The sequence below is a fragment of the Paroedura picta genome, chromosome 15 (assembly GCF_049243985.1).
Source record: "Paroedura picta isolate Pp20150507F chromosome 15, Ppicta_v3.0, whole genome shotgun sequence".
Taxonomy (NCBI): domain Eukaryota; kingdom Metazoa; phylum Chordata; class Lepidosauria; order Squamata; family Gekkonidae; genus Paroedura; species Paroedura picta.
In genome coordinates, this window is record NC_135383.1 from 12372628 (window position 1) to 12400282 (window position 27655).

Consider the following 27655-nt stretch of genomic DNA (forward strand, 5'->3'; position numbering starts at 1 on the left):
CTGTACTCCCCAAAATCTCCATCCCCAAGTCTCCAAGAATTCCCCAACCCGAAGCTGGTAACTGTACCCCCACCTCTGCCCCCACCACCAGGAGGGGGGGCATTCTTGGTTGAACATCAGCTCGCACAGGAACAAGCCACGGCTGTGCTCCAGCGTAAGAGGGAAGCTTACCCTGTGGCCTGCACACTGTCTTTGCACACGTCAAGGCAGTGGCTGAGAGATGATTGATGGCCGTTCTTGGACAGCCGCCTCTGCTCTCCAGAAAGCCCAGTGGCTGCTTGGAAGGGGAATTGCTCACTGTTGTTTACATGGGAGAGGTGGGGAAGCCAGACAGGGGAGGCGGCCAGAGGAGAGAGGCATAGCAGGCCATCTTATTCGTGCTCAAAGCAAACCCTTCACTTGGCTTTTAAAACAGGGCGAATTCCAAGCATTCTCTCCCCCATTTCAGCCCTCCCCCCAAGCCACAGGCCTTTGCAGAAATAGGCCACTTAAGAAAGGGGGCATGGAAGAAAATGCTAATTGCTGCATTTTGAACACTTTTGCACTGGGTAGAAAAAGGCCTGGCCCCTGAAGGAGGAAATTGGGACACTGTTATTGGATTTTGCAGCCCATCTTGTTCCCAAGGCTAGAGGCTGAGGATGCGCCCTTGTTCTCTCTACACTCCTACGAGTTTAGGCCCAATCATTTCCTTTTGCCCCAACAGAGCATTGCTGAATAGCACATGGAATACTTGCAGGACCTTTTGAATTGTGGTGGGCTTGCTTGATTTTGAATTCGGTTTGATTCCCTCCCAAGGTCTTGCCATCTAAACGACCTGGATAGCTCAGGGAAGCCCGATCTCATCAGATTGCGGAAGCTAAGCAGGGTTGACCCAAGCTAGTACTTGGATGGGAGACCTCCAGGGAAGTTCCTCTAAAGAGCACAAGGGGTCACTTTGCCAAGGCAGGCAGTGGCAAACCATCCCCGAATGACCCTTGCCTCCGCCCTCACATGGAGCCAGCTGGGAGACCTTGGGCTAGTCACAGCCCTGATAGTGCTGCTTGACTGAGTAGTAACTTCAGGGCTCTCTCAGCCTCACCTGCCTCTGTTGTGGGGGAAGAAGGGAAGGCAACTGTAAGCTGCTTTAAGGCTTCTTCTGGTTGGAAAAAGTGGGGTATATAAACCAACTCTTCTTCTTAAATCTGGAAGGATTGCTGTATTTTTGTATCAGCAGTGGAAGGGGGAGATGTTACAGTATTTATATCCATGAGGGTTTAGGGGTGTAACTCACTTTCATAACTGCTCTGGTTTGACTTGAAAGTTGCTATTTCTTTCTTTCTCCAAAGCTTTTGAAGAACAAACCGCCCTTTTCTTTCTCCCGAGCCAAGTAGCAAACTTTGATATTAAAGCTGCTGTTAAAATGGATGCCTCACTTTAAAGAAATTAACCAAGTGGAGGTGGGGGGTGGGAGGCTAGAGAAGAAAGTAAGGGGGCCAAAAAACACTCCTAATGAACCCACTGAAATTAAAAGGGAAAATGGCATATTCAAACATGGGTGTGAGTGTGCACATCAAACATGCCGAGGAGTGATAAGATGTGTGTGTGAGTGGAAGGAGCCAGAATTCATTAAAAACCCTTCAAATTAAACTGGGATTAAGAAGAATGCAACGGTTCAGAGAGAAATCGTGAACAATACAAGTACAGAATGGGGGAAATCGCTCGGGCCTTTACAGTGATTTTCTACCAGCTCTAGGAGCTGTCCCGGGTTCTGAAGTTTGCTTGTTTTGAATACTTTTTGTCATGACCCACAAATCCAGTGCAAAGCAGTGCGTGAGGTTTTTAGTTCAAGATCAGACCTGTTTCTTTAAATTCGATGCTCACTAGTCAAAAGTAGGCTGGAGAAGAGAACGGAAAGGATATTCTGGTGTGCCAGGATAGAAAGTTCAGAGCTGCTGATAGTTACAGTCCTAAAGGGGAGCAGGAGAGAAACAACCTAGAGCAGGCTGTGTTTGGTGCAAAGAAAGAGCTCAAAATGCCCCCAAGATATGAAGAACAAGATGAAGAGTTGATGGTTTGTACTCCACTGTTCAATACCTGAAGGAGTCCTCAAGCAGCTGACAAACACCCTTCCCTTCCTCTCCCCAAGATAAGACACCTTGGGAGGTCGTTGGGGCTGAGAGAACTCTAAGAGATCTGTTCTCTGAGAACAGCTCTAAGGGAACTGTGACTAACCCCAGGTCACCCACCTGGCTGCATGTGGAGAAGGAGTGGGGAGCCAAACCCAGCCTCTGGAGGGCCGCAGTTTGACTACCCCTGGTTTAACCTGCCTCACAGGGTGTTGGACAGATAGAACGGAGGAGAGGAGAATGATATAAATGCCTTTGAATTGGGGAGAAAGACGGGGTAGGAAAGAAATGAATAAACAGGGGTCAGTATCAATGGGGGACTCATTGGTGAGCTCTGGGGGGAAGACAGCTAAGAACCGGGGTTAGGAGAGGCGATGGGAGACATCCTTTTCTGTGTTGCTCCTTGGCTTTTCCTCAGATTTGTAAAGAAAAGAAGATGTGGCTAGGTTCTGGTGGGTTCTCCTTCCTTTGCTCCAGTGCTCTTACGGCATTGTCTTAAGATCCTCTCTGAGGGTTGCCAAAAACAAGAGATGCCAAGCCCAGCTGTTTCCGACATTGTGTAAGAGTCTGTGTTGAAATCCATCCCAAACTGATTTTTTTTTAAACCCTTCTCTTTGGAATTGGAGCACTGAAAGTGGAAATCTCGCCAATTTTTTCAAGACCTGCCCATATTCTGTTTGCTTTATATTGCAGTCTTGGGGGAGGGGAGGGAAAAACTAGGGAAGAAAGACTACTATTTCCCCCCCCCTTCCATAAAAACACTCCTTTGGAATGATCTTGCTCGGCTAGGATTATAGTTGACCTATCCGCTCGTCTTGATTTTTCTATCTTGGCACTCCCAAGCTGGTTTGCTCACAGCGGCTTAGCTGCTATTTATACCGGGATCATCTTTGTTGCACTCAGCTGGTCTCTTCCCCCACCTCTGCCCACAGACACATGCCCTCTCTGTAATACAACAGTTTTAACAAGCTGTGAGACCGATCACTCATGTCGGGGTGTTATTTAATGACCCCTCCCCCGGTTTTTATTGTATTTAGGTCCATAGGTATGTGCCATTGTTACCACCGGCTTATGGTTACCGCAGGGGTTTATGAGAGAACTGAGAAGCAGAGATGCCCTCCTCGACGGTCCCCCAACCTTTGCTTCCAAAGTCTGATGAGATTGTGCTAGACCAAACTGCCCTTCCTCCCACTGTTCCCTATAGTCAAGTTTATTTATGCCAGAGGTGACCAAACTGTGGTTCTCCAGATGTCCATGGACTACAGTTCCCATGAGCACATGCTGGCAGGGGCTTATGGGAATTGTAGTCCGTGGATATCTGGAGAGCCACTGTTTGGCCACTCCTGGTTGATACAGCCACAGACCAGAATGCAAACATGAAGCACGATGAAACTTTAAAAGTTTGTAGGTGATATAAAAATTTAAAAATTCAGTATAAGTAGCTATAAGGGCATGTGATTCTAAGGGCTGTAGGTATTTTATAACCTCCTGGCAGGCCTGAATCATGTGAGTGCAAGATTTTGCAACCTGGAATGAAACTTTTCTGCCCTGAGTAATTCTTTGGTCCAGTCAATTTGCGTTCCGTAGGGCTTGCTATCCAAGAGGGGATGGATAAGCTGTAGAACACAAAGGGCAATGAGAAAAGAAGAAGCATCCAGTCACTTCGGTTACCTATAATTAAATCTGGCATTGGGGGAAGTCATAGAATCATAGAATCATAGAATCATAGAATCATAGAATCATAGAGTTGGAAGTTCCCACAAAGGCCATCAAGTCCAACCCCCTGCTCAACGCAGGATCAGCCCAAAGCACCCTAAAGCATCCTAAAACAACAGAAAGTCTCTATTTGTGTTGCTCGTTGATTTTCATTTGGGCATTTCAATGAAGGAATAGGTTGGTTTTATGGGATTCTGCGGTGCTCTTCCTTTTCGCTCCAGCACTCTTTGGAAGCCCCTTCTTGAGACTTGCCAAGTGACAGATCTCATCAGATCTCAGGAAGCAGGGCTGGCACTTGGAAGGGAGACTGTGGAGGAAGGCTCTACAGAGCAAGGCAAGAGCAAAACCCCTTGATGGGCTCACCCATTATCATCTGTCTCTCAACAGGACTTAATATACCCAACACCAAATTGGAAAAGCCTCAAGGGTCAACGGGGTGCGTGTGTGTTTAGGCTGGTAGGGTGCTCTTTTCCTAACCCCTCATGCACTGCCCCATTTCCCAATTATTTTAGGATCCTAGTTTTAGATTTAGGAATGCTGTTTCGGTTTTAAAAATCGATCAAGAGTTACTGCCATACAGGCTGTCTTCTTGCTTCACAGAAGTTGGGGCTTGCCAGTGGTTACCCATTGCTATGAAATTCTGCCTGTGTTCAGATGTTTGCCCCTGTTCACAGGGCCCAAAGGCTGGAACAGTTTTCTCTTCCCCCACAAGTGTGCAGAGAGGAAGGGACAAAGGGGGAAAGTTTCCCCAGGGTCCCACAATGCTGGGAAACACCCCCAACCATGTTGGTTCATAATGCCAAACATTAAAGGACAAAGAACTCTGCCCCCCGGTTGACCTTTGGCCTTTGATTTTCACATCCGTGACTCATGAAGTTCAACAGAAAGGTGAATTCCTGGCTAGGGAGTCAGCAGTTTTGGGGATGAATTCATTTAAGATCATTAATTGCGACTTACTAAGCTATATATGCCCTGACCTGGATGGGCCAGGCTATCCTGATCTCATTAAATCTTGGAAGTTAAGCAGGGTCAGCCCTGGTTAGTCCTTGGCTGGGAGATCACCAAGGAGGTCCGGGGTCACTACCCAGAGGCAGACAATGGTCAACCAGCTCTGACCAGCTCTGGCCTCGATAACCCTACTGGTCAGCCATAAGTCAACTGCTATTTATTTATTTATTGGTTTGTTAATTTATTTTATTTGTTAGATTTTTATTGGACTGCGCTTTCTGCTGCCACCAAACTATATATAGTACGATGTTGCTCTTCTATACCCTCAAGAAGAAAAAGAAGAGCTGTTTCTTTATATCCCGCTTTTCACTACCCAAAGCACCTTACAAATACCTTTCCCTTCCTCTAACTTTGACAGACGTCCTGTGAGGCAGGTGGGGCTGAGAGAGCTCCAAGAGAACAGCTATGCAAGAACAACCCATAAAAGAAGAGCTACGGGCCCTACAGGAACTGCCTGAGTTCTGAAGGGTTTGCAAAATGGAGCTCTTCTGCCAGGCGTTTGGCTGAGGCTGATAAGGATGTCCCCAATAGGGCCCTCCTCCGTAACTCTCTCCCACCCTGACTGTGAAGGGAGCACAGCTGTTCAGTCAGCAGATTTGACAACTGTTATTATGTTGTAGAATGCCCTGAGACAGCTGGACAGAGAGGGTGTAGTATAGAAATCAAATGAACGAACGAATGAATGAACAAATGAATGAACGAACAAACAAACAAACAATCTGTGACTCTCCCTGCAACAGACACTCTGTGAGGTAGGTGAGGCTGAGAGAGCTCTGAGAGAACTGGGACTGGCCCAAGGTCACCCAGCTGGCTGCATGTGAAGAGGTGGGGAATCAAACGTGGTTCTCCAGATTAGAGGCTGCTGCTCTGACCTGCTGGCTAATTGTTTTTCTACTTTGAAAGGAAATATCTGATCACAAGTTGGCCCGCATCTTGACTTCTTATGCTTCACACTACTAGTTCTGACTTGTCAAAATTCCTTGGAGATAGTCACGGAACCATTGACTTTATCCTTCCTTCTTACAGGCTTCAAGCAAAGGTCACGCAAGCTTCTGGGAGAAACAGCCACTTTGAAAGGCAAGATTTGGGGACGTGCCCAGTGAGGTCCATTCAAGCGTGGATGGATCCTGTCTCCTAAAAGGTGAGCTTTCTAAGACAGTCTAAGAAACTAGACTACTTTGAACCTGGCTTATTTTTAGTGGGTAGGGGGGAGAAAGTGGTGTTAGAACAATTCTAAGTCTTTCCGGATGATGAATCTATCCTTGGCCCTGATCTGGCTAGCCCAGGCTAATTCAGCGTAGCCACACCTCGTGAAGCTAACCAGGGTTGCTTAGTATTTGGATGGGAGACCATCAAGAGAGTTGAAGGTCATCACACAGAGGCAGGCAAGAGCAAGCCGCCTCTGAACGTCTCTTACCTTGAAAACACAAGGGGTCGCCATAAGGGCTGTGACTTGACAGCACTTCCCACCCCCACCAGTCTGCCCCTGACCCATTTTAGGCTAGTGTGAAACCTAGTTGTGAAGCAGAGGTGACTCTAATTGCTCTGCTGAACAATCTTTAGTGACAAGTGGATAAAGGGTGTGACTTTTCTATCAGTGAGATCATCGGCCGCTGCCTTCTACTCAAATGCTTAGAAACTGGATTGGGGGCAGAGAGGCCTGGAGGGGGCGTAACTCTTTCTGGCTGCTTTCCTTTTTGGCCTAGCCTACCTCACAGGCTTGCTGAGAGGATGAAAACGGGGACCAGAGAACTGTGTAACCTCACTTGAGCTCTTTAGAGGAAATATTCGCTGGCTAGAAAACAACCCATCGTGGTAAAGAGGACCTGGAACAGGCTTCCTCGGGAGGTGGTGGGTTCTCCATCCTTGGAAATGTTTAAACAGAGGCTGGAGAGCCATCTGACGGAGAGGCTGATTCTGTGAAGGCTCAAGGGGGTGGCAGGTGACAGTGGACGAGCGATTGGGATATGAGTGTCCTGCATAGTGCAGTGGGTTGGACTAGATGACCCAGGAGGGCCCTTCCAACTCTATGAGTCTATGATTCTGTCTATACACCCCGACTACCTCCTCTTGTGGCGCAGAGTGGTAAGGCAGCCATCTGAAAGCTTTGCCCATGAGGCTGGGAGTTCAATCCCAGCAGCAGGCTCAAGGTTGACTCAGCCTTCCATCCTTCCGAGGTCGGTAAAATGAGTACCCAGCTTGCTGGGGGGTAAATGGTAATGACTGGGGAAGGCACTGGCAAACCACCCCGTATTGAGTCTGCCATGAAAACGCTAGAGGGCGTCACCCCAAGGGTCAGACATGACTCGGTGCTTGCACAGGGGATACCTTTACCTTTACCTCCAGGCAAACACTGCCCCCGTTTTGCTCCCAGTGCCCCTTGGCAATCCCTGCTGCTGACTTCCCTAACGCCTTCACCCACTCAGCCGGCAGATGGCTGGCGGAGGCCTCGTGTGGCGTAACACATCTCGAAAATAATTCTCGGCTAATTCTGAAGGAGCACTCAGCGGCGACGCCACAATATAAATACAGCTGTCTAACCCCTTCGGCCTCCCCGCCGACTAGACATGCCTCATGGTTGCTAGCGATGGGTGTGGGGGGGGAGCGCGAGAGAGAAGCCGATAATTAAGCAATCAGCCCCTCGCAGAGGTGGAATTGTGAGGAGAGGAGGTTATTGCGCTGGCGCTATTGGCGGGGAGATCGAGAAAATGGGAAGGCGCCTCGTTCGGGTCCGTTGGAAACCGGTCCTTTGAAATGACTGGCCTTGCACAGCCGATGGGAGCTGACTCCTCCGGATTCTCCTCTGAGTCCAGCGATCGATCAGTTCGCCTCGGTATTGCCGGTCACGATTGGCAGCGGCTCTCCGGGTGCCTTGGGGAGAGAAAGATCTTTCCTGCTATCTAGTGCCTGGGATTTTTGAACTGGAGAGGCCAAGGACAGAAAGTGTGGATGTCTCCATGCAGAGCTTGAGGCTCCGTGGGCCTCTTTCAGTGCTTGCTGGAAAAAGGTAAAGGTAAAGGTATCCCCTGTGCAAGCACCGGGTCATGTCTGACCCTTGGGGTGACGCCCTCTAGCGTTTTCATGGCAGACTCAATACGGGGTGGTTTGCCAGTGCCTTCCCCAGTCATTACCGTTTACCCCCCAGCAAGCTGGGTACTCATTTTACCGACCTCAGAAGGATGGAAGGCTGAGTCAATCTTGAGCCGGCTGCTGGGATCGAACGCCCAGCCTCATGGGCAGAGCTTTCAGACTGCGTGTCTGCTGCCGTACCACTCTGCGCCACAAGAGGCTCTGCTTGCTGGATACCCATCTGCTAATTAAGTTCTAAGTGGGAGTCCTACAACTTTTGGCTTCAGGACAAGAGAAGGTGACCTTGAGGGGCTTTATACAGTGTTTGGAAGAGGCCTGATCAGCTGCTTTGATTGGTGGCATAGTTATGAGGCTGCCTTTTACTGAATCGGCCCATTGGTCCATCAGAATAAGTACTTGGGCTGTCCATTTATCATTTGCTTCCATACATGCACAGAAGTGACTGATGCACATGAGAACTTTTTAGCAGTCATGGAGAAGACTTGCATTTGATAAATGGGCATCTTCTATCAGTTCCATCCTTGCAGGTGTTATTATTCATAGAGAATAAATGGAATATTTTAAAAAATCTCACTGGCTGCACTCTCTACTACATCATGTGTGTGTTCAGAGTTAGACCTTTGGTGTTGAAATTCATTAGGTCTATCGTAGGTCTAACATCGTAGGGTACAGATTTGTTCATTTGTTCATTAGATAGTTCGTTCATGAGTGCATTAGTTAGTTCATTAGTTAGTTCATTAGTTAGTTCATTAGTTAGTCCATTAGTTAGTCCATTGGTTAGTCCATTGGTTAGTTCATTAGTTAGTTCATTAGTTAGTTCATTCATTCATTTGTTGCATTTGTGTACCATCTTCCCCTAAGGCTCAGGACGGTTCACATAGAACATAACAGGAACAATATATCAAACCTGGAGATTATAACAAACGAAGGTAACAATAATAATCATAACACTAATTATCTCAGAGGAGATAACATTTTACCAGGGTAAACAATCTAACAGATCCTGTGATTTCATCGGTTAGCCTGTGGCCTGTGTCTATGTTCTAAACTTTTGAACTGTATAAACTGTACACTATAGATGTTAATCTAATTTGAACATTTCCATTTGGCCGACACCTAACCTTTCAGGTCCAGGCCTGTAATACGCCTGATGTCCCCGTGGCCAGGTCTCGATTCAGTGGTGCCCAAGAGGGTTTCCATTCTCCCAGGGAGCCCCCCCCCCCACCCGGAGCCTGATTTGTCTCTTGTCACCATTAACGCAGGCTGGTTCGGAGCAATAAAATTTTACGGCCTTTTGCCAGGGCCGGCGGGCAGCGTCTGGCCGCTCAGCATAAATGTGCCGCCATCCGGTAGACGGATCGCTTCTCACGTTCCGCGATTAAAATTTATCGGGAGAAGCCGGGCACCTGGCATTTCCGATGCAAGCGACGCGTGCCCAATTAAACGGATTTGCACAGGCTGATGAGGCACAGGGCTCCCTGGGGGGCCAGCGCCTCTGGGAAGGGGGAGTTGTCTTGTGCCATTTCCTCTTCCTGGTATCCTAGGGCAGGGGCAGTCAACCTGTGGTCCTCCAGATGTTCATGGACTACAATTCCCATGAGCCCCTGCCAGCGTTTGCTGGCAGGGGCTCATGGGAATTGCAGTCCATGAACATCCGGAGGACCACAGGTTGACTGCCCCTGTCCTAGGTGGCTATTTGGGGGGGGGCAGCTGTTCATAAGAGAAGTGGGTTGGCAGAGCTGCAGGCCTCTGATCTGGGCATCTGTAGGCCTCAAATTGGACCCTGTTTGTCAGATGCAGTCCGGAAGAGGGGAGGAGAGCTCTAGGTGAGCCTGTGTCACAAGCTGGGGGACGTTGCCTTGGCAATACAACTTCTGCATAAATGTAGAGCTTGTAGCATTCTATCCTGAAGACCAACATTCGCTTCTCTTTTCTTCCCCCTCAGTCTTTTTTTTGCTAAAGACTTAACCGCCTTGACAGCGAAGGCAGGAATAAGAGAACAAGGTGCTTTTGACAAAGAGGGGGGTTCAAAGTTCTTAACTGGAGCAGAAGAAAGAAATCGAGGAAGGGGCATCCCCTTTCTAGCGTGCCTCTGGGCCAGCCCCTTTTTCTCAGATCGGTCTCCCAAGGTTGCTTTGATAAGGAAATGGTGCAGGAAATGGTGCCCCCCCCCCTGATCTCTTTGGAAGAAGGCTAGGCTTTCAAAAATTGGGGAGAGGGGGCTTCTCTGGTTCTGTCAGTCTGTGCATGCCCATCTGCAGTCCTAATAGCCCAGACCCCCCAATCAGAGGTCAGTAGCTAAGCATAGTTCAGTGCTTGGATGGGAGACCACCAAGACCACCAAGCGGCTTACGATTGCCTCCCCTTCCTCTCCTCACAACAGAAATCCTGTGGGGTGGTCGGGCCAAGAGAGCTCTGACAGAACTGATCTATGAGAACAGCTCTAACAGAACTGTGACAAACCCAAGGTCACCCAGCTGGCTGTGTGTGGAGGAGGAGTGAGGAATCAACCCCGGTTAGAATATGCCGCGCTGAACCAGTATATCAAGCTACATTGCATGTGTGGTTTTGAGAATCTGGTTTATTTGCTTGCTTGCTTGTTTTTTTTTTTTAAGGACTCTGGAGAATGCCCAGTGCCTCCCCTCCACTTCAGAAACCAGGTAATTTGAGATCCACAAGGTCCAGGGAGACATTCAGAAAAAGCAAATTTTGCAAGCATCCTTAATATATTCCTAATAGAGTCTTCCTACATCTACAGAATCCAAACCCTGATTGCCCAAGTTCTCCCCCCCCCCAGGCTTACTTGACTATTCTGGGTTTCAGAGGTCCTGAGCTGCCCAGACAGACCCTCTGACCTCCCTTCCCTTGGAATGAATCAGGGCGCCGGCTATGGAAATGCACCTGCCTCCTCCTCCTCCCATCAACCTGGGAGCGCTCTCTGAAGTCCGAGATTTTCATTACTACTCTGCTTGTGCTGCGGCTGCCGTCATCCTGGGAGACGTCAGGAGCAAATTGAGAGTGAGAGCAAAAGTGAAGGGCAGATGCATTGTGGAGAGAGGCCAGGAGAGGCGGGTGGAGCACAAGATGGAGAGAGAGAGAGAGAACAGCATGCTAGTCTTCAGACTGATGCTGGGCTTTTGGGAGGGTTATTTTGCTGCTGGTGGTGAATGCACGCCTTCCCCTTCCCCTTTCCCCATGGTGATCCAAACAGGTTGTGGCTGTTTTTGTAACGTTTTGAAAACCTGCACGACCTGTTTGATTAGAGACAAGAGTACACGGCAGCGGCAGGGGGACGGGAAGGGGGGGGACAGGAAAGGGAATTGTCCTTTTATTTATAGCGGTGTTCCGCTCTTACAAAATATTGCTTCCTCCGTCTCCAAGTTAAGATTTAAACCACAACGTGACAGCCACTTTCTTCTCTCTGTCATCGTTTTTTCCTGGGAGAGGGAGGGGTAGCCCATGTACTGGAGAGGTGAGATTTTTTTTTTCATATGCAGTATTTCATTTGGGCAAAGCACATGGCACAGGGAAGAATTTCTGGCTTCTGGAGTTCTCTGAATCACCCCAGATTTTGGAATTCAGAACTGCTCAATCTTGTTTTTTTTGAAGCAGTGCTCATGCGCTAGCAATTTGCCAGCCACTCAGATGCAATTCTCTACAGCAAGGGTAGTCAACCTGTGGTCCTCCAGATGCCCATGGACTACAATTCCCATGAGCCCCTGCCAGCGTTTGCTGGCAGGGGCTCATGGGAATTGTAGTCCATGGACATCTGGAGGACCGCAGGTTGACTACCCCTGCTCTACAGTGTTTAATTGGGAGTGGGGTTTAATGCAGGGGTAGTCAACCTGTGGTCCTCCAGATGTTCATGGACTACATTTCCCATGAGCCCCTGCCAGCGTTTGCTGGCAGGGGCTCATGGGAATTGTAGTCCATGAACATCTGGAGGACCACATGTTTTGTGGGGCCCTGGCAGAGTACAGCCAGACTTAGGGCAGAGGGACCCCCCCACACAGTGGAAAGGGGTATCACTCTCAGTGTCCTTACAGAGGGAAAGGGGAGGAGGAGAGAGGCTATATGGCCCTGATCCATGAATGGGAAGGCACCATGCAGGGCCCCTGGAAGTGAGAGGCCTGTAGCACATACTACCAGCGCTACACGGTTAAACTGGCCCTGCATTTGATTCCGGTGCATCATGTTTTCTGTGATGCTACATATGGACTGATATAAAAGCCTTTGAAAAAGACACCATCTTAACGTGGTTGGCAATTGTTCGTTATACGGTCAACAACAGACCTTTCTGTGACGCAATAGCGGAAGCAAAATTTAGCCGCCAAACATGGCTAATTAGCAGAGTTAGTCAAGCTCTCTCACCCCCCCCCCCGCATGTTAACCCGGCACATCTGCTGTGTAGATATTTTCTGAGTTAGAGACAGAGAATAAAGGAAACGAGGGAAGGCAGCAGGCTCCTAGAAACCAATTAGAATTGGGCGTCACACAGCTTACAACCAGGGGGAAGAGGCAAGGGGGAAATGGCCTTTGGCTTTATTGGGAAAGCCCTGGGGGCGGGTGTCCCAGAGGGCCACCTCTCCCAGAAACCCCCTCACCCCACCGCAGCCCCCCCCCACAGGAGGGACACAGCTGTGCCTGATGACTCCGCAGGCCCAGGCACTAAGGTTGCCACCCCCGAGCTGCTCAAGATTTCAGAAATAGGCCGGGTGCCGTGCTACAGATGTGCTCCTGGAATTACCACTCCTCTCCAGTTAGACCAGTGGTTCTCAACCTTCCTAATGCCGTGACCCTTTAACACAGTTCCTCCTGTTGTGGTGACCCCCAACCATGAAATTATATTGTCTGAACGTCTGTAGATAAAACTTGTTTTACAGAGGAGGCCCTACCTCACAGGGTGTCTGTTGTGGGGAGAGGAAAGGGAAGGTGATTGGAAGCCGCTTTGAGACTCCTTCGGGTAGAGAAAAGCAGCATAAAAGAACCAACTCTTCTTCAGTAATATCAGGGCTCTCTCAGCCTCACCCACCTCACAGGGTGTCTGTTGTGGGGAGAGGAATGGGAAGGCGACTGTAAGCTGCTTTGAGACTCCTTCGGGTAGGGAAAAGCAGCATAAAAGAACCAACTCTTCTTCAGTAATATCAGGGCTCTCTCAGCCTCACCCACCTCACAGGGTGTCTGTTGTGGGGAGAGGAATGGGAAGGCGACTGTAAGCTGCTTTGAGACTCCTTCGGGTAGAGAAAAGCAGCATAAAAGAACCAACTCTTCTTCAGTAATATCAGGGCTCTCTCAGCCTCACCCACCTCACAGGGTGTCTGTTGTGGGGAGAGGAATGGGAAGGCGACTGTAAGCTGCTTTGAGACTCCTTCGGGTAGAGAAAAGCAGCATAAAAGAACCAACTCTTCTTCAGTAATATCAGGGCTCTCTCAGCCTCACCCACCTCACAGGGTGTCTGTTGTGGGGAGAGGAATGGGAAGGCGACTGTAAGCTGCTTTGAGACTCCTTCGGGTAGGGAAAAGCAGCATAAAAGAACCAACTCTTCTTCAGTAATATCAGGGCTCTCTCAGCCTCACCCACCTCACAGGGTGTCTGTTGTGGGGAGAGGAATGGGAAGGCGACTGTAAGCTGCTTTGAGACTCCTTCGGGTAGAGAAAAGCAGCATAAAAGAACCAACTCTTCTTCAGTAATATCAGGGCTCTCTCAGCCTCACCCACCTCACAGGGTGTCTGTTGTGGGGAGAGAAAAGGGAAGGCAAGTGTAAGCCGCTTTGAGACTCTGTTGGGTAGAGAAAAGTGGCAATTTATCGTGTTATCTGTACTGTTTTTTTCCAGTTCCATGTAAACCGCCCTGAGCCTCAGGGGCGGGCGGTATATAAATATAATAAATAAATAAAATGAATACAAATGATACGTATGAACTGTATATAGAACCTTGACCACTTGCCTAGAAACCACAGACGAACAAACGGCACTGGCTAAGAACCATTGACAAAAATCTTTCTCCTCGTGCACGTTTTAAAATCCCTCCTTTTCTCCAGGGAGCGTCTGGGGCCCTCACTCGCTCCGTTTTATCCCTGCCACAACCCTGGGAGATCAGTAAGGCTGCCTGGGATTTAAAGTTTTGAAAGGCTTGTTCCTACCGGGAGTTCCATTGTTGGGTTTTGATTAATAAAAATAGTCTTTCTTCACTGAGAAGATTTGGACGCTGCATCTCCGGAGATTTGCTCCAGGCAGCTAACGATAAAGAAGTAAAAAAAATAAATAAATTCAAAAGGCAGCGGAACAATACAACATGCTAGACCGGCTGAAAACAATCTGGAACGGGAGTCAAAATAGCAATCCTCAGGCAGAATAGACCAGGGTTAGTCAAACTGCAGCCCTCCAGATGTCCATGGACTACAATTCCCAGGAGCCCCTGCCAGCATTCGCTGGCAGGGGCTCCTGGGAATTGTAGTCCATGGACATCTGGAGGGCCGCAGTTTGACTACCCCTGGAATAGACACTCTAAAAGGTGTGTGCGTGGGGGAGGGGAATCTCCGGAGAAGCAAAACACCTTCAGTTACATTGACTTTACAACACTGGGCAATTTGTCCATGATGCCCAGTCTCAGAGAGAATTGAAAAACGTGGATGAACAGCCAGGGCTGGGCCAGGCAAGCTAAAAGGAGAGGGGAATTCCAGATGGGAGGGGCTACCACTGAAAAGGCCCCTTCTTTCCTTAGCAACCCCACCCCAACTCCTCGGATGGGCGGGGCAGCAGGAACGAGGTCTTGGGAGGAGGATCTAACAGGGGAAGTGGGCGCCTATAGGAAGAGACCATCTTCCAGGTAAAGGTAAAAGGTAAAGGTATCCCCTGTGCAGGCACCGGGTCATGTCTGACCCTTGGGGTGACACTCTCCAGGGTTTTCATGGCAGACTCAATACGGAGTGGTTTGCCAGTGCCTTCCCCAGTCATTACCGTTTACCCCCCAGCAAGCTGGGTACTCATTTTACCAGCCTCGGAAGGATGGAAGGCTGAGTCAACCTATAGCCGGCTGCTGGAATCGAACTCCCAGCCTCATGGGCAGAGCTTCAGACTGCATGTCTGCTGCCTTACCACCCTGTGTCACAAGAGGCTCCTATCTGGAGTTTGGCACCTTCCCGGATCAGGAAATCCCTGGGCATTTGGGTGTGGAGCCAAGAGAGGGTGTGGGAAGATGAGGGGCACCCCCATAGACTCACAATGACATAGATGCCCCTCTACGAAACTCTGTCGCCTGACGACAGAGATCGCATAGTGCAGGGGGTTGGATTAGATGACCCATGAGATCCCTTCCTCCAAGTCTGTTTATTCTATGATTCTGTGATCCGTTTCTCTGGAGGAAATGTTTGCTTTGCGGGAGGGGAGGGGAGGGGGGAGGGTCTAGGATCACTTGCAATTCTGGGAGATCTCCAGGCCCCCCCGGGAGTTGGCAACCGCCTAAAAACCATCCTCTCTTGCTCTTTGGTGTGCGCGAAGCAGCTGATCTCATAACCCGCCTCCAGGGGGGAACAAGCGGTCTCGCTCCAGTTCCCACTACTCGGACGAGCGCCGCGCTCCGGAGCGCCACTCCGGATTCAAACCGGCCTCCCGGGGCTGGCAGCCGCGGCGCTTCCCTGATTAGTCTCCGCGAGCGGCGCCTTGTTTGGGCTTCGGTCTGTCCCCCGCCTAATTGCTGTTTTCCCTTTCTCTCTCTCTCTCTCTCTCTCTCTTTCTCTCCGGCGTTTGCTGGCTTATTTATTCGGCATTTCTCCCCTCCCCTCCCGCCGAGACGTTTTTGAAAGCAGGAAAAGATTGAATGGGCCAATTAGCATCTTGACTGTGCAAAAGCAACAGAGGCAGCCGCGGTCTGTGCGCCTGGAAAGACAGGCCTCTTTGCCTGAGCCCAGAATTAGGGGAGGGGAGGGAGGATGGCATCCAGCTTGGGAAGATGAACAAGCCATTAAGCTTCCCCTAACAGCAGCCGCATCAAAGGGTGAAAGCACACACACACACACACACACACACACACCATCCTGGCTGTTTTTGCTTCTGAAGCAGAGCCAGCCGGGGAGAATAATTCTGATTGTTGGACAGGAATTTTGATCCAGGGGCAAAAATGTCCTCTGAGAATAATTTCCCTCTGATCTGGCATCATTTCCCCGGTTCAGGTCATTGGAATGGCAGAGGCAGCGTTTCTTCACCGAAAATGGGGTGCGGAGGGCGGTGTCCGGCATGGGGGTCTGTAAGGCACCCTGGGAAATAGCCTGCCCAGTTTGGCATAGTGGTTAGAGAGGAGTTCTGCACCCTATGGAATCAGGGATGCCTGCCTCCAGAGGGGCACGTCAGGAAAATTGACGGGTGTAAAGGTAAAGGTATCCCCTGTGCAAGCACCAAGTCATGTCTGACCCTTGGGGTGACGCCCTCTAGCGTTTTCATGGCAGACTCAATACGGGGTGGTTTGCCAGTGCCTTCCCCAGTCATTACCGTTTACCCCCCAGCAAGCTGGGTACTCATTTTACCGACCTCGGAAGGATGGAAGGCTGAGTCAACCTTGAGCCTGCTGCTGGGATTGAACTCCCAGCCTCATGGGCACAGCTTTCAGACAACATTTCTGCTGCCTTACCACTCTGCGCCACAAGAGGCTCTTGACGGGTGTAGTGGACCGCAATAGCGTACGAAAGAAAGTCCTTAATATCAAAGCGAGCTTGGAGATTCAATACACAACATCGAAGGTGCAAATGATTCTTTGACGCTCAGACTGACAATATAGAAATAGTGCAGACGTTTCAATCACAGAATTGGCGTGATGGTGCAGAATAGGGTTGGGAAGCATGGCTGCATACATGCTCACCTGGGCCCGTCCCTTCCTCACCCCCTCCACGCCCATCATTGGCCATTTTGGGAGGGGTGGGTGGGTCAACATGACCATATGTGGTCATATCAACCAATAAACATTTAACAATTTTATATATATATATATATATATATATATATATATATATATATATATATATAAAATTGTTAAATGTTTATTGGTTGATATGACCACATATGGTCATGTTGACCCACCCATATATATATATATATATATATATATATATATATATATATATATATATATATATATATATATATATATATATATATATATATATATATATATATATATATATATATATATATATATATATATATATATATATATATATATATATATATATATATATATATATATTAACTCCCACCTGTTCGGGAAACCCTTCCAGGGCTGTCAAGAAAAAGCAGAGTTTCCCAAAACCTGGTTGAGGAAGGCCGCTCTAACTTTTAGTCCATGCTGGCTAAGAGACTGTGCTACAAATATCTACAAGCCCATGGTACAGATCTTGCTTCTTCTGGTCCAAGGCAAACCCCCGTCTTACTTTTCCATCCAAAGGAGATTGTAATACCAGCCGAATGTACGTGGCTTTTGCAAAAAACAAAACAAAACGCAAGCTCATCATAGATGAGAAATATATCGCAGGCTTAGAAGGGCAGTCTAATTAGTTTTTGCCTCTCCGTTTGGCCTGTTGCACGCCTCTGACTTCTCTGGGTTGGTTTTTCGAGGTGGAAAACGGGTGCCTGATATTTGTCAGACGTTTCACCATCACCAGCTGAAGGTTTTGCAGCAGCCGTGAATATCTGACAGTTCCCGGACATTTCGCAAGCAATATTTGACAGTCTGTAGCTCAATTGCAGAGCGCGCACTCTGCATACCAAAGGCCTCCAGGTCAGTCTCTGCAATCTCCAGTTCAAAGGGTTTCAAGTCAGGCTGCATAGCCCCTCCGCCACGCTGGTGGCAGGTGCACCATTACGGGGAAGGACTGTTTTTTTACTGCCGTGCTGTGTTGTGTAATGTATTCTAATGGGGTTTTATTGATGTGGGTTTTATAGTCTAACCCGCACGAGCCGGCATGCTGAGAGTGGCAGGAAACAAATCTAATAAGAAATAAGGAATACATTTATTCCACATAATATATTTCTGGTAAGGGCTTGGAGGAGGAGCTGGTCTCATGGCTTAAGTGCCCCTCAGTGCTTAACACCCACTCAGGGTGGCTGTCCCACCCCTGAGTGCCTCCTCCTCCAATTGGCTTGCCTGTCTATACAGCGGCCAGCCAATCGCCTTCCATCCCCCACCTCTGACCACCCCTTCTCCTTCCACTTCCCTCCGAGGCTCGGAGGCTGCAGATCCCTGCTGCATGAGAGCTGCCCCTGCCGGTGAGTTCTGTAACTGCTGCCTGCAGCCTTTCCTGGTCCTGGGGACAGGGGGAGGCAATCTGCATAGTTCTTCCACCTCCACCCCCCAATCTAGCACCCGTTGTATTCCTGAATGCAACGGGCTTTGTCCCTAGTAATAAATAGCAAGGGTATTAGGCAAGGCTTTCCTTTGCGGGAAGAGACAATACTGAGCAACTGGATTTTGGTATGAAATTAGCGCTCAGCTAAATTTGCAAATTAGGTGCAGCAAGCAATATATCTGGGACAGAATGCACTCCCAATATGCACGGTGGCCAGTCTGCCAACATGCGTGGACGTAATGTCTGAAAAGGACTCCCGTTCCATACCTTCTAATACATTTTCTGATGGATGACTTTGGCAAAAGTGCTTAGTCAGCACTATTCACTCTTTTAGCCGATCCCAACCGCTGGATGGAACATCAAGGGCAAATTTTGATTCAGGCCGCCAAAAGTGAGGTCATGCTTTTGGCATCTGGATGCTAGTTGTGATGTGAGCATGTGATCGGACTTGATGCTTGATTTTTAGGCATTTGCTGGCAGGGGCTCATGGGAATTGTAGTCCATGGGCATCTGGAGGGCTGCAGTTTGACTACCCCTGCCCCAGAGTTTCAGGAAGCCTGGTTGAGGGAGCGTGCTCTAACCATTAGCCCATGCTGCCTACAGTTCTAGCTAAGAGATAGTGCTACGAATATCTACAAGCCCATGGTGTGGATCTTGCTTCTCCTGGTCCAAGGCAACTCCCTGTCTTACCTTTCCATCCAACGGAGATTGTAATACAAGCCGAATATACGGGGGGTCATTGCCAAAAAACTGCAAGATCATCATATGATGAGTCCTCTGCATCATGGAGGGGGTTGGGCTAGATGACCTTGCAACTCCATGATTCTATGAACGCCTGGGTTGCTCCACAGAGGGGGCCTGTAGCAAACAACTCCTGCTTATTGCTCGCTTCCAGGACCCCGCGAAGGGTCGCTATAAGTCACCTGCGATAGGACACAGCTTCATGATGACTCTTCTCGATTCATTTCCTGCAGGGACCACAGAAGAAGCAAGCCGTGTGAGCCCCCCCAGCCTGCATGTCTGTCTGCAACAACGGCGCCAGGATGCCTTCTCCGCATGAGGCTTCCAATGGCTTCCCCCAGCCCAGCGCCTCAGGCACCTGGCACAAGCCCGAGGAAGAAACTCGGCTGGTTGAAGCCGGCTTGGTGAAGAAGGCCCATCGGGAGATCCTGGACCACGAGAGGAAAAGGCGCGTGGAGCTGAAGTGCATGGAGCTTCAGGAGATGATGGAGGAGCAAGGGTGAGCACTGGCTTCATTTCTCTGGGGTAAAATGGGAAGGTGGGTGGATAGACCCGGCTGGAGACAGGGGAGGTGGTGATGGTCATGATGATGTTAGACAGAGCGGTTCTTCAGTGGGCCTGGCAATTTGAGAGGTGGTATGCTCTTTGTCTTTGGAAGTTTTTAAGCAGAGGCTAGAGAGCCATTGGACAGAAATGCTGATTCTGTGAACGTAGGCAGATGTCTCCTGCATAGTGCAGGGGGTTGGACTAGATGACCCATGAGGTCCTTTCCAACTCTATGATTCTATGATTCTATGATTCTATGATTCTATGATTCTATGATTCTATGATTCTATGATTCTATGATTCTATGATTCTATGATTGAGCGGGTGGGCAGAAGGGATTGTGTTGGTGCTTGGCTCTCATGGCCCTTTCTATCATTCCCAGGAAATGCCAACCACCATTTTGGGATGGGGAGATGAATTTCTTCCAGCCAGACTGGCCAGGGATTCCGGTTTGGTGGGGGCATCATCAGGCCTGGAATTGGGATTACTGTGGGTGAGCAGGTAGCTGTAAATTTCCTGCATTCTGCAGGGGTTGGACTAGATGACCCTGGGGTTCCCTTCCAACTCTATGATTCATCTAAGTTTGAATGCAGAGGCAGGCAACAGCAAACCCCCTCTGAACATCTCTTGCCTGGCTGTCAAGATAATCCTAGGATCTCTGGGCTACATGACACACAGGCCATACAATAATAAATTAACCACATGCTTTGCATGCAGAAGATGCCAGGTAGATGGATCAGAGAGGGGGGCATGGCTTACAGCTCAGGAATGGCTTAGATTCCATCCCCACTGTTACTAAACGAAATGGGCTGGGAAGGGCCTTAGGGTGGGAACTGCTTGGCTCTCATCAGAAGAAACAATGCTGACATAAGTGGGCCATTACTCTGATGGTGTAGGGGGAATGCATTGAGGAGGGTCTATGGCCTTAAGACGGAGCACATGCTCAAGAAAATCAGAGTCCGGTAGCACCTTTAAGACCAACAAAGATTTATTCAAGGCGCGAGCTTTCGAGTGCAAGCACTCTTCGTCAGACCCAGACTTGCACTCGAAAGCTCACGCCTTGAATAAATCTTTGTTGGTCTTAAAGGTGCTACTGGACCGTGATTTTATTGTGCTACTTCAGACCAACACGGCTGCTCATTTGAACACATGCTCAAGGTTCAAGTTCCCATTAAAAATGGCTGCCTAGAACCATGGACAGCTCCTACTAACTCAGATAGATGATAATGACTTTTTGTCAGGAGCTACATATAGAAAGAGGCAGGATAGACGAGCAGTTGGATCAGGCTTCCCCTGGAGTTTATTGATGGTCCTGGAAGGGTTTTCCAAATGGGTGGAATGAGTTAATTACTTTCTAATATATTTTTTTTAACTTTGTTAAACATTTATCAGGTGATACGACCATATCACTCCACTAAACACAATAAAGCTCAAAGCCTGAAGAATGTTTCAGAGGTTTCTCAATGATAAACAAAATCTGAGAAAGGCTGACGGACTCTACGGAGGGTCTCCTGTTAGGTTTTTTCCTTTTCTGTATTATCCCTCCTTCCTGACAACCTTTAATTGGTTTATCGAGACCCTGCTTGGGAGGTTAGATGATCGCTTTGGTTGATATTTTGTGCTGGCACCCTTACCAGCTGTCAGATCTGGGTCCAGAGTAAGTGGCATACAAATCTGAGAACCAAACCAACCCATCACATTCTTTGCCACCTGAGAGCAGTGCGAGATGGTCAGATCCGGCAAGGACACCATACCGTATGGAATTTTTGCCTGCAGGTGAGCTGGAAACAAGTCTCAAAAATCAAGACCTGGGCCTAGTCTGCACACACAGGATAATGCACTTTCAATGTGCTTTGGCAGCTGGGCTTTCCTGTGCGGAACAGGAAAATCTACTTCGAAAGTGCATTGAAAGTGCATTATCTATTGTGTGCAGAATAGGTCCTGGTCTAACGGATTGTTCGTAGTGCTTCAGCTATATCAAGCAATGTCTGCTCCAGGAGTGGACTCGATTGAATGATGGACGTCACAAGATGACACAAATAAAGAATTTGGAGGGGATAAAAGAAGCCACCCTTGGCTTCCACATGGTGGAAACGAGCCATTGTAGCCGTTCAGGCTGCAATTCAGACCACGATGGCCTTTTCCTGGAGCTCCAAGGGATCAGTGAGTCAGAGGGATTTCCACGCCGTGGCCCAGAGCCGCAGAGCAGAAGCCCCTGCTTCCGGGGAGTGACATCAGCTCTCTTTCGGGTAAAGGGAAACAGCTGCTCCCAGCTCCTCCCCAGCTGGCCTGTGATTCACAAGCTGCCAGCGACGGCATCCCCAGAGGACCCGGCCTGTCAGACATCTTTCCTCTGCAGTGGCAGAAGCCCACAGATAGGTCTGCCCATAGCTTCTTTGCTCCCCTTGGAGAACGGCATGCTGGGATATTCTACTCCAGCACCATGCCTGGCATCAGCTAAACCAGCAAAGCTCTCTGTCTTTGGGGGCTTATCGACCCAAGCTTAAGGCCAGGTGAAATGCCTTGTCGGATTCAGCCAAAGTGCCTATCTAGGCCAGCGTCCTGTTTCCAGCAGAGGTTGCCTAGAGAATACTGGGATCATGATGAAAAAGGAGAAGAGCTGTTTTTTTTTATACTCCACTTTTCAATACCTGAAGGAGTTCCAAAGCGGTTTACAAAATACCTTTCCCTTCAACAGAAATCCTGTGAGGTAGGTGGGGCGGACAGAGGTCTAAAAGAACTGCTCTGTGAGAACAGTTCTAAAAAAAACTGTAACTGGCCCTAGGTCATCCAGCTGGCTGCGTGTGGAGGAGGAGGGGATCAAACCCGGCTCTCCAGATTACAGTCCTCTGCTCTTAACCACGCCACCATGCTGGCTCATGGCCTGGATCCAGAACCAGGAAGAATTATCTCTGCGAGGAACATTTCGTATTGCCCCTGAATCGCTGTTAGAGTAAATCCTGATGGGAGCCGATTTATCACTGATTAGATAAGATTATTTATTATGGTCATTGACCAGCATCAAAGTATCTACAGACCACATACATTGTTACAGCGTTTTAACAGGACACTCGGCATCAGGGAGTTAACAAAGGCACAAAACATTAATACGGCATTTTGACAGTCAGGTCACTCAGCATCAACAGTAACCAAAGATTTCCGCACTCTGCTGGCAGTGTAGCACTGAAAAGCAGGGTTAAAATAAAAACCTGTCAGCATCCACCAAGGAGTCTGTTCTGTACCAGAAGCTCCGTGAGGATCCAAGTGAATTGCTTTCACTTGCTTTCACTTGCCTTCACTTATTCATTTATTTAAAGGAACATGCAACCATGGAGAATACCTCGTGTTTCCACTTTGGAAACCTCGACAAGAGGATTCAAAACTCCGGAACGTAGGGGGAAATTCAGAGGAGGAGAATATCAGAAGCAGCTCTCTAAATGGTAACTGGTTGCCAGCTTCAGGTTCGGATATCCCTGCGCATTTGAGGGCCAAACCTGGGAAGGGAGGGGGGCTAGGGAGGGGAGGGACCTTGGTAGGGTACAATGCCATGCAGTGCACTGTAGAAAGCTGCCGTTTTCTTTAGGAGAAGTGGAATGAATGAGTGAATGAGTGAATGAGTGAATGAGTGAATGAGTGAGTGAGTGAGTGAGTGAGTGAGTGAGTGAGTGAGTGAATGAATGAATGAATGAATGAAGTAGGGATCTGAGGATCTGTTGTACTTGTGGGAGGTTTCCAGGCTACTCATTTATCAGCACTGCTGACTTCTGGTGTTGGCTTCTGATACAAAGGCATGAGGGAGGTTCCTGTGTGCTTTCTCTGCTTTTTTGCAATGCTGCACACTCCTTTTGATTCAGCCGGGGGGATTTCTAAAATTAATTCCAGAAGGAACCTCAAGCTGCCACAAGCGGCACATGAAAATGAACACATGCGGTTTGCCACAACATTCGGCTGCTAATTTGCATGTTGCACCTCTGCGTTATTGATGGACTTGTATGCGCTGATAAAGTACCACACTAAAAAAAGGCTCATGGCTGCGGGTGCTGTCGGGCTTTACTGGCACACCTGTGCGACACCACGCAAAAAGTATCTTGGTGCATACAATCACATCAAGATTGCTTGTTTTGCAGTGTTTTGTCCATTCCACCTGCACTTCAGTAACATGAGGGGGAGATGAAGGAGGACAAGAATGGGTTTTTATACCACACTTTTTGCTACCCAAGGGCATCTCAAAGCGGCTTACAATTGCCTTCCTATCCCCACAACAGACACCCTGTGAAGTAGGTGGGACTGAGAGAATAAGAAAAACGGCTCTGTGAGAACAGCTCTAATAGGACTGTGACTAGCCCAAGGGCACTCAGCTGGGCGCATGTGGAGGAGCAGGGAATCAAACCCAGCTTGCCAAATTAGAAGCCGCTGCTCTTAACCACATCACCATACTGGCTCCCCTGAGCCACTCAGCGCAGGACTTCCTGGGTGTGTCTCCCCTTCAGTAGCAGGTGTCCTCTTTTTCTTTCTCCTCCCTCCCCTTTCAGCTGTTGTGTTTTGATGGGTATTTCAAAAGGCCGTGATTTAATTATTCTTTTCCTCTCAACTCTCCTTCTCTCCTCTGTCTTTCCATCTTTCCCCCTCTGCTGCTGCTTTCTGCCTCGTGACATCTCCCTTTTATCTGACAGTCCTCCCGAAATAAGGCAAAGCCCCAGACAGGTTTCATGTTGCCGGTGCCTTCCCAATAAACGGCTTCAGAGAGCTTGTGGTAGTAGAGAATTGACTGGATTTCAAAGATTTATATGTTCTAGCCATGTGTCGGATCTCACATGCTCTTCCCCTCTCTTGCCTTATCATGATAACCAGACTCTCTTTGAAAGGGTAGATTAATCAATAGCCTTGATAGCTGAATTGAACCTCCACGTCCAGAGGCAGTCCACCACTGAGCCCTGCAGGCGAGGGATAACAATGTGAGCTTCCCAGGATCATCTGGCAGGGCGCTGAGGCAAGCAGATTGCTATGCTAGATAGATTTTGGGGGTTGAATTCAGCAAGGATTCTTGTATGTCCCTATTCAGGTAGATTGGGGCCCCTAATGTTATGGATCCTGTGGGTACCACAAGAGACAGCACCAAACCCAAATGGCTGTGACACACTTTGCAAAAGAATTGCAGAAAGGGAATGCAAGGAATGAGAAAAATGAGAAGAAAGCCCAGGGCAGGAAGAAGGAGAAAAAGAAAGGAGAATAATCACAATCACAAAAACAAAAAGACTCTGAAAGGGGAATGGAATCTCAGATCTGGATGTTTACTAGTCTGTCTGATCATCCAGTGGCAGCTACAGCTGCTCCATCCATGAAAAACTCTTTTCCTTTGAAGGAGGGCAGCCAATAACAAGCTCTGCCTTACCAATGTGAGGTTTCGGCAGATGGCATTCAATAAGAAAACTCCATTTGCAGGAAAATCTCTTTATTGAATAAACAATGATGCTAGCTATCTGGAAGCTTTGCTAAGACTAAATTTCCATTGTCTGCTGCTCTGCCTTAACCTCCAAATCTCCTCTGCTCCCCCCCAGTCCATTTGGGTGCAAAGATTCCAGGATGCCTTCCTTCAGTTACCTGGAAAGACCCAGCCACCTTTCAAGGTCGCAGTAGAGATAGAGGCGCCAGGACAGGAAATTCCCCATTAACCTCCTAATACTATAATTCACACCTTGGCATCTAAAGGTAATCAATTATAGGGACAGAGGACAATTAGAATCATAGTCCAGTAGCACCTTTAAGACTCACAAGCTCACGCCTTGAATAAATCTTCGTTGGTCTTAAAGGTGCGACTGGACTCTGATTTTATTGTGCTACTTCAGCCCAACACGGCTACTCATTTGAATCTATCCTTATGGAAGGGACAGAGGAGAGAGCCAAGCAATAAAAGAACAAATGTTTCGACAACAACGGCCCCCCGGTCACTTTCTGAAAGGCTCAGGGATGGACCAGGGATGTTCCTGGTGGGCATCTGTTGGGGAACAGGGCTGTCGATGCTTGGAAGGATGGCTTACCCCTTGTTCTCCAAGGCAAAATCCATATATTTGCTGCCGCAGCGGATCAGTGGCCTGAATAGGCAGGCAGTTTGAAAATAATGTAATTGGATCCATAAGAGCGAAAACGACCGTGACACTTCGCACCAGACAAACGCAATTCAGCCAATTGTAACTGGGAAGAGCAAGAACAACGGGGAAGGTGGTTATGTTGCTGAGAAAGATGGCACTTTGGAACAGGACGTGGATTTGTAGGCGCTGTGCCTGCATGATGTGTGGCAGCTCTTGGGTTTTCATTTCAAACCTCATGTATCTCTCCTTTCCCCTCCTGTCTGGGACCGTTTATGCACTGGAGGTTTCATGCTGGGTTGCAGGCTGGAGTTTTAGTCGTGGCAGGTTGCCCCACCTCTTCCTGCACCCACACGGGGGAGCATCTGGCCCGGGGCACCTCATCCGTCCCCGATTTGTGCTCCTGCATGAGACCTGGGGCAGTGAAGTTCCCAGTGCGTAAACGGTCTGGAATGCTCATTTGATTTCTTTGCTACCTTTGTCCCCAGTGGGGGTCCCAAATGGTTGCTGTGGGTCTCCTCTCAACAACCCTGCGAGGTAGTTCACTCAGCAAGCTTCCACGCCCGAGTGGGGATTTGCCTCTGGGACTTCTGGATCTTCGTCTGCTGCTCCGGTCACTATTCTACAGCATGGTGGAAATATACATTGAAAGGAAGAGAGGGATTTTGCCTGGGGGAGGGAACCAGCTGTGTGGGAGGGGACAGTGCGGCTCGATGGGGAAATATGCAAAAGCATACTCATAGGGTTGTCAACCTCCAGGTGAGGCCTGGAGATCTCCCACTATTACAACAATAGAGATCAATTCCCCTGGAGAAAAACAGCTGTTTGGGGGGCATTGTATTGTGCTGCAGTCCCTCATCCCCACCCAAAAAAACCCCCCTGCCTTTCCCAGGATCTACCCTACTCCCAATCTCCAGGTACTTCCCAACCCAGAGTTGGCAACACTTCATGCAAGCCAGAGAAGGGGACAGCTCTGCAGGTGGGAGCTAGTTCTTTCAGCCATCCCCCCTGAACCCTGCCATGCCTGGTAGATGGCTGCATTATTTAGCAGCAGAAGCACATCCAAGAGAGCATGAAAAATTCAGCAGGGCTCGAATGCCAAGAGCAGCTGATTGCAAAAGACTCCGGAAGCCCTTTGCCTCCATCTTCATAATGGCACCAAATCACCCCGTTTTTCCCCTCCCTGATGAAGAAGATAGCTTTTCCCTCCTCCTTCGTGGATGAGCAGGACCCTCCGAGAGCCCTTTGGAGAGATCTGTCTCTTCCAGGAGTCAGGAAGAAAGGAAGGGCCTGAGCTGAGGACGCAGAACGACGCAGAGGCCTCTGAGTGCGTCCAAAGTGCAGTGCCCTCCCCACTGAGTAAATGCACAGCTCTGTTTGCATTAAGGACTGGGAGCATGGTTTCTTGGAGGCCTAGCTCTATTATCGAAAGAAAGCCAGTACATAACGTGCAAGCCGAGGTACTCAGGAAGGTATGGTGGGTCAGTGCCTGCTTGCAGACGTCCCAAGTTCAATCCCCAGCGTCCCCAGTTTAAAAAAAAAAATCTCAGGTGTCCGGAAGTGAGAATGCTGCGACTCTGCCAGAAAAGAAGAAAATCAAGAGCTGGACTTTTTATACCCCTCTTTTCACTGCCCGAAGGAGTCTCAAAGCAGCTCACCATCAACTTCCCTTCCTCTCCCCATTACAGGCACCCTGTGAGGGAGGTGAGGCTGAGAGAGCCCTGACAGCTCTATTCTCTGAGAGCAGAACTATCAGAGCTGTGACAAGCCCAAGATGGCTTGACAAGACAAGCTGGCTGCATGTGGGGGAGCGGGAAATCAAACCCAGCTTGCCAGATTAGAAGATGCCGCTCTTAACCACAACACCAGCTTGGCTGGTATTTGGATGGGAGAGGTTGTCCCACCAGGGAACAGTAGGGGGTCATGACACAGAGGCAGGCCATGGCATAACCATCTCTGAGTGTCCCTTGCCCGGCTGCCAAACAAAGGAGAGAGTGGACCTAGTTAACTAGGTGTAGTGGTTAGGA

The 27655-nt window shown here is 48.9% G+C and overlaps 1 protein-coding gene across 1 annotated transcript in view; it reads left to right on the plus strand.

Annotated features, from left to right (window-relative positions):
* Positions 1 to 27655, plus strand: part of SRRM3 (serine/arginine repetitive matrix 3) — a 98689-nt gene that overhangs the window by 29676 nt on the left and 41358 nt on the right. The window contains exons 2-3 of the mRNA XM_077311420.1: positions 5856 to 5970; positions 19230 to 19495. Of these exons, the coding sequence (XP_077167535.1) occupies positions 19272 to 19495 (224 nt within the window). The 5' untranslated portion in view covers positions 5856 to 5970; positions 19230 to 19271. The remainder of the gene's footprint in view (positions 1 to 5855; positions 5971 to 19229; positions 19496 to 27655) is intronic.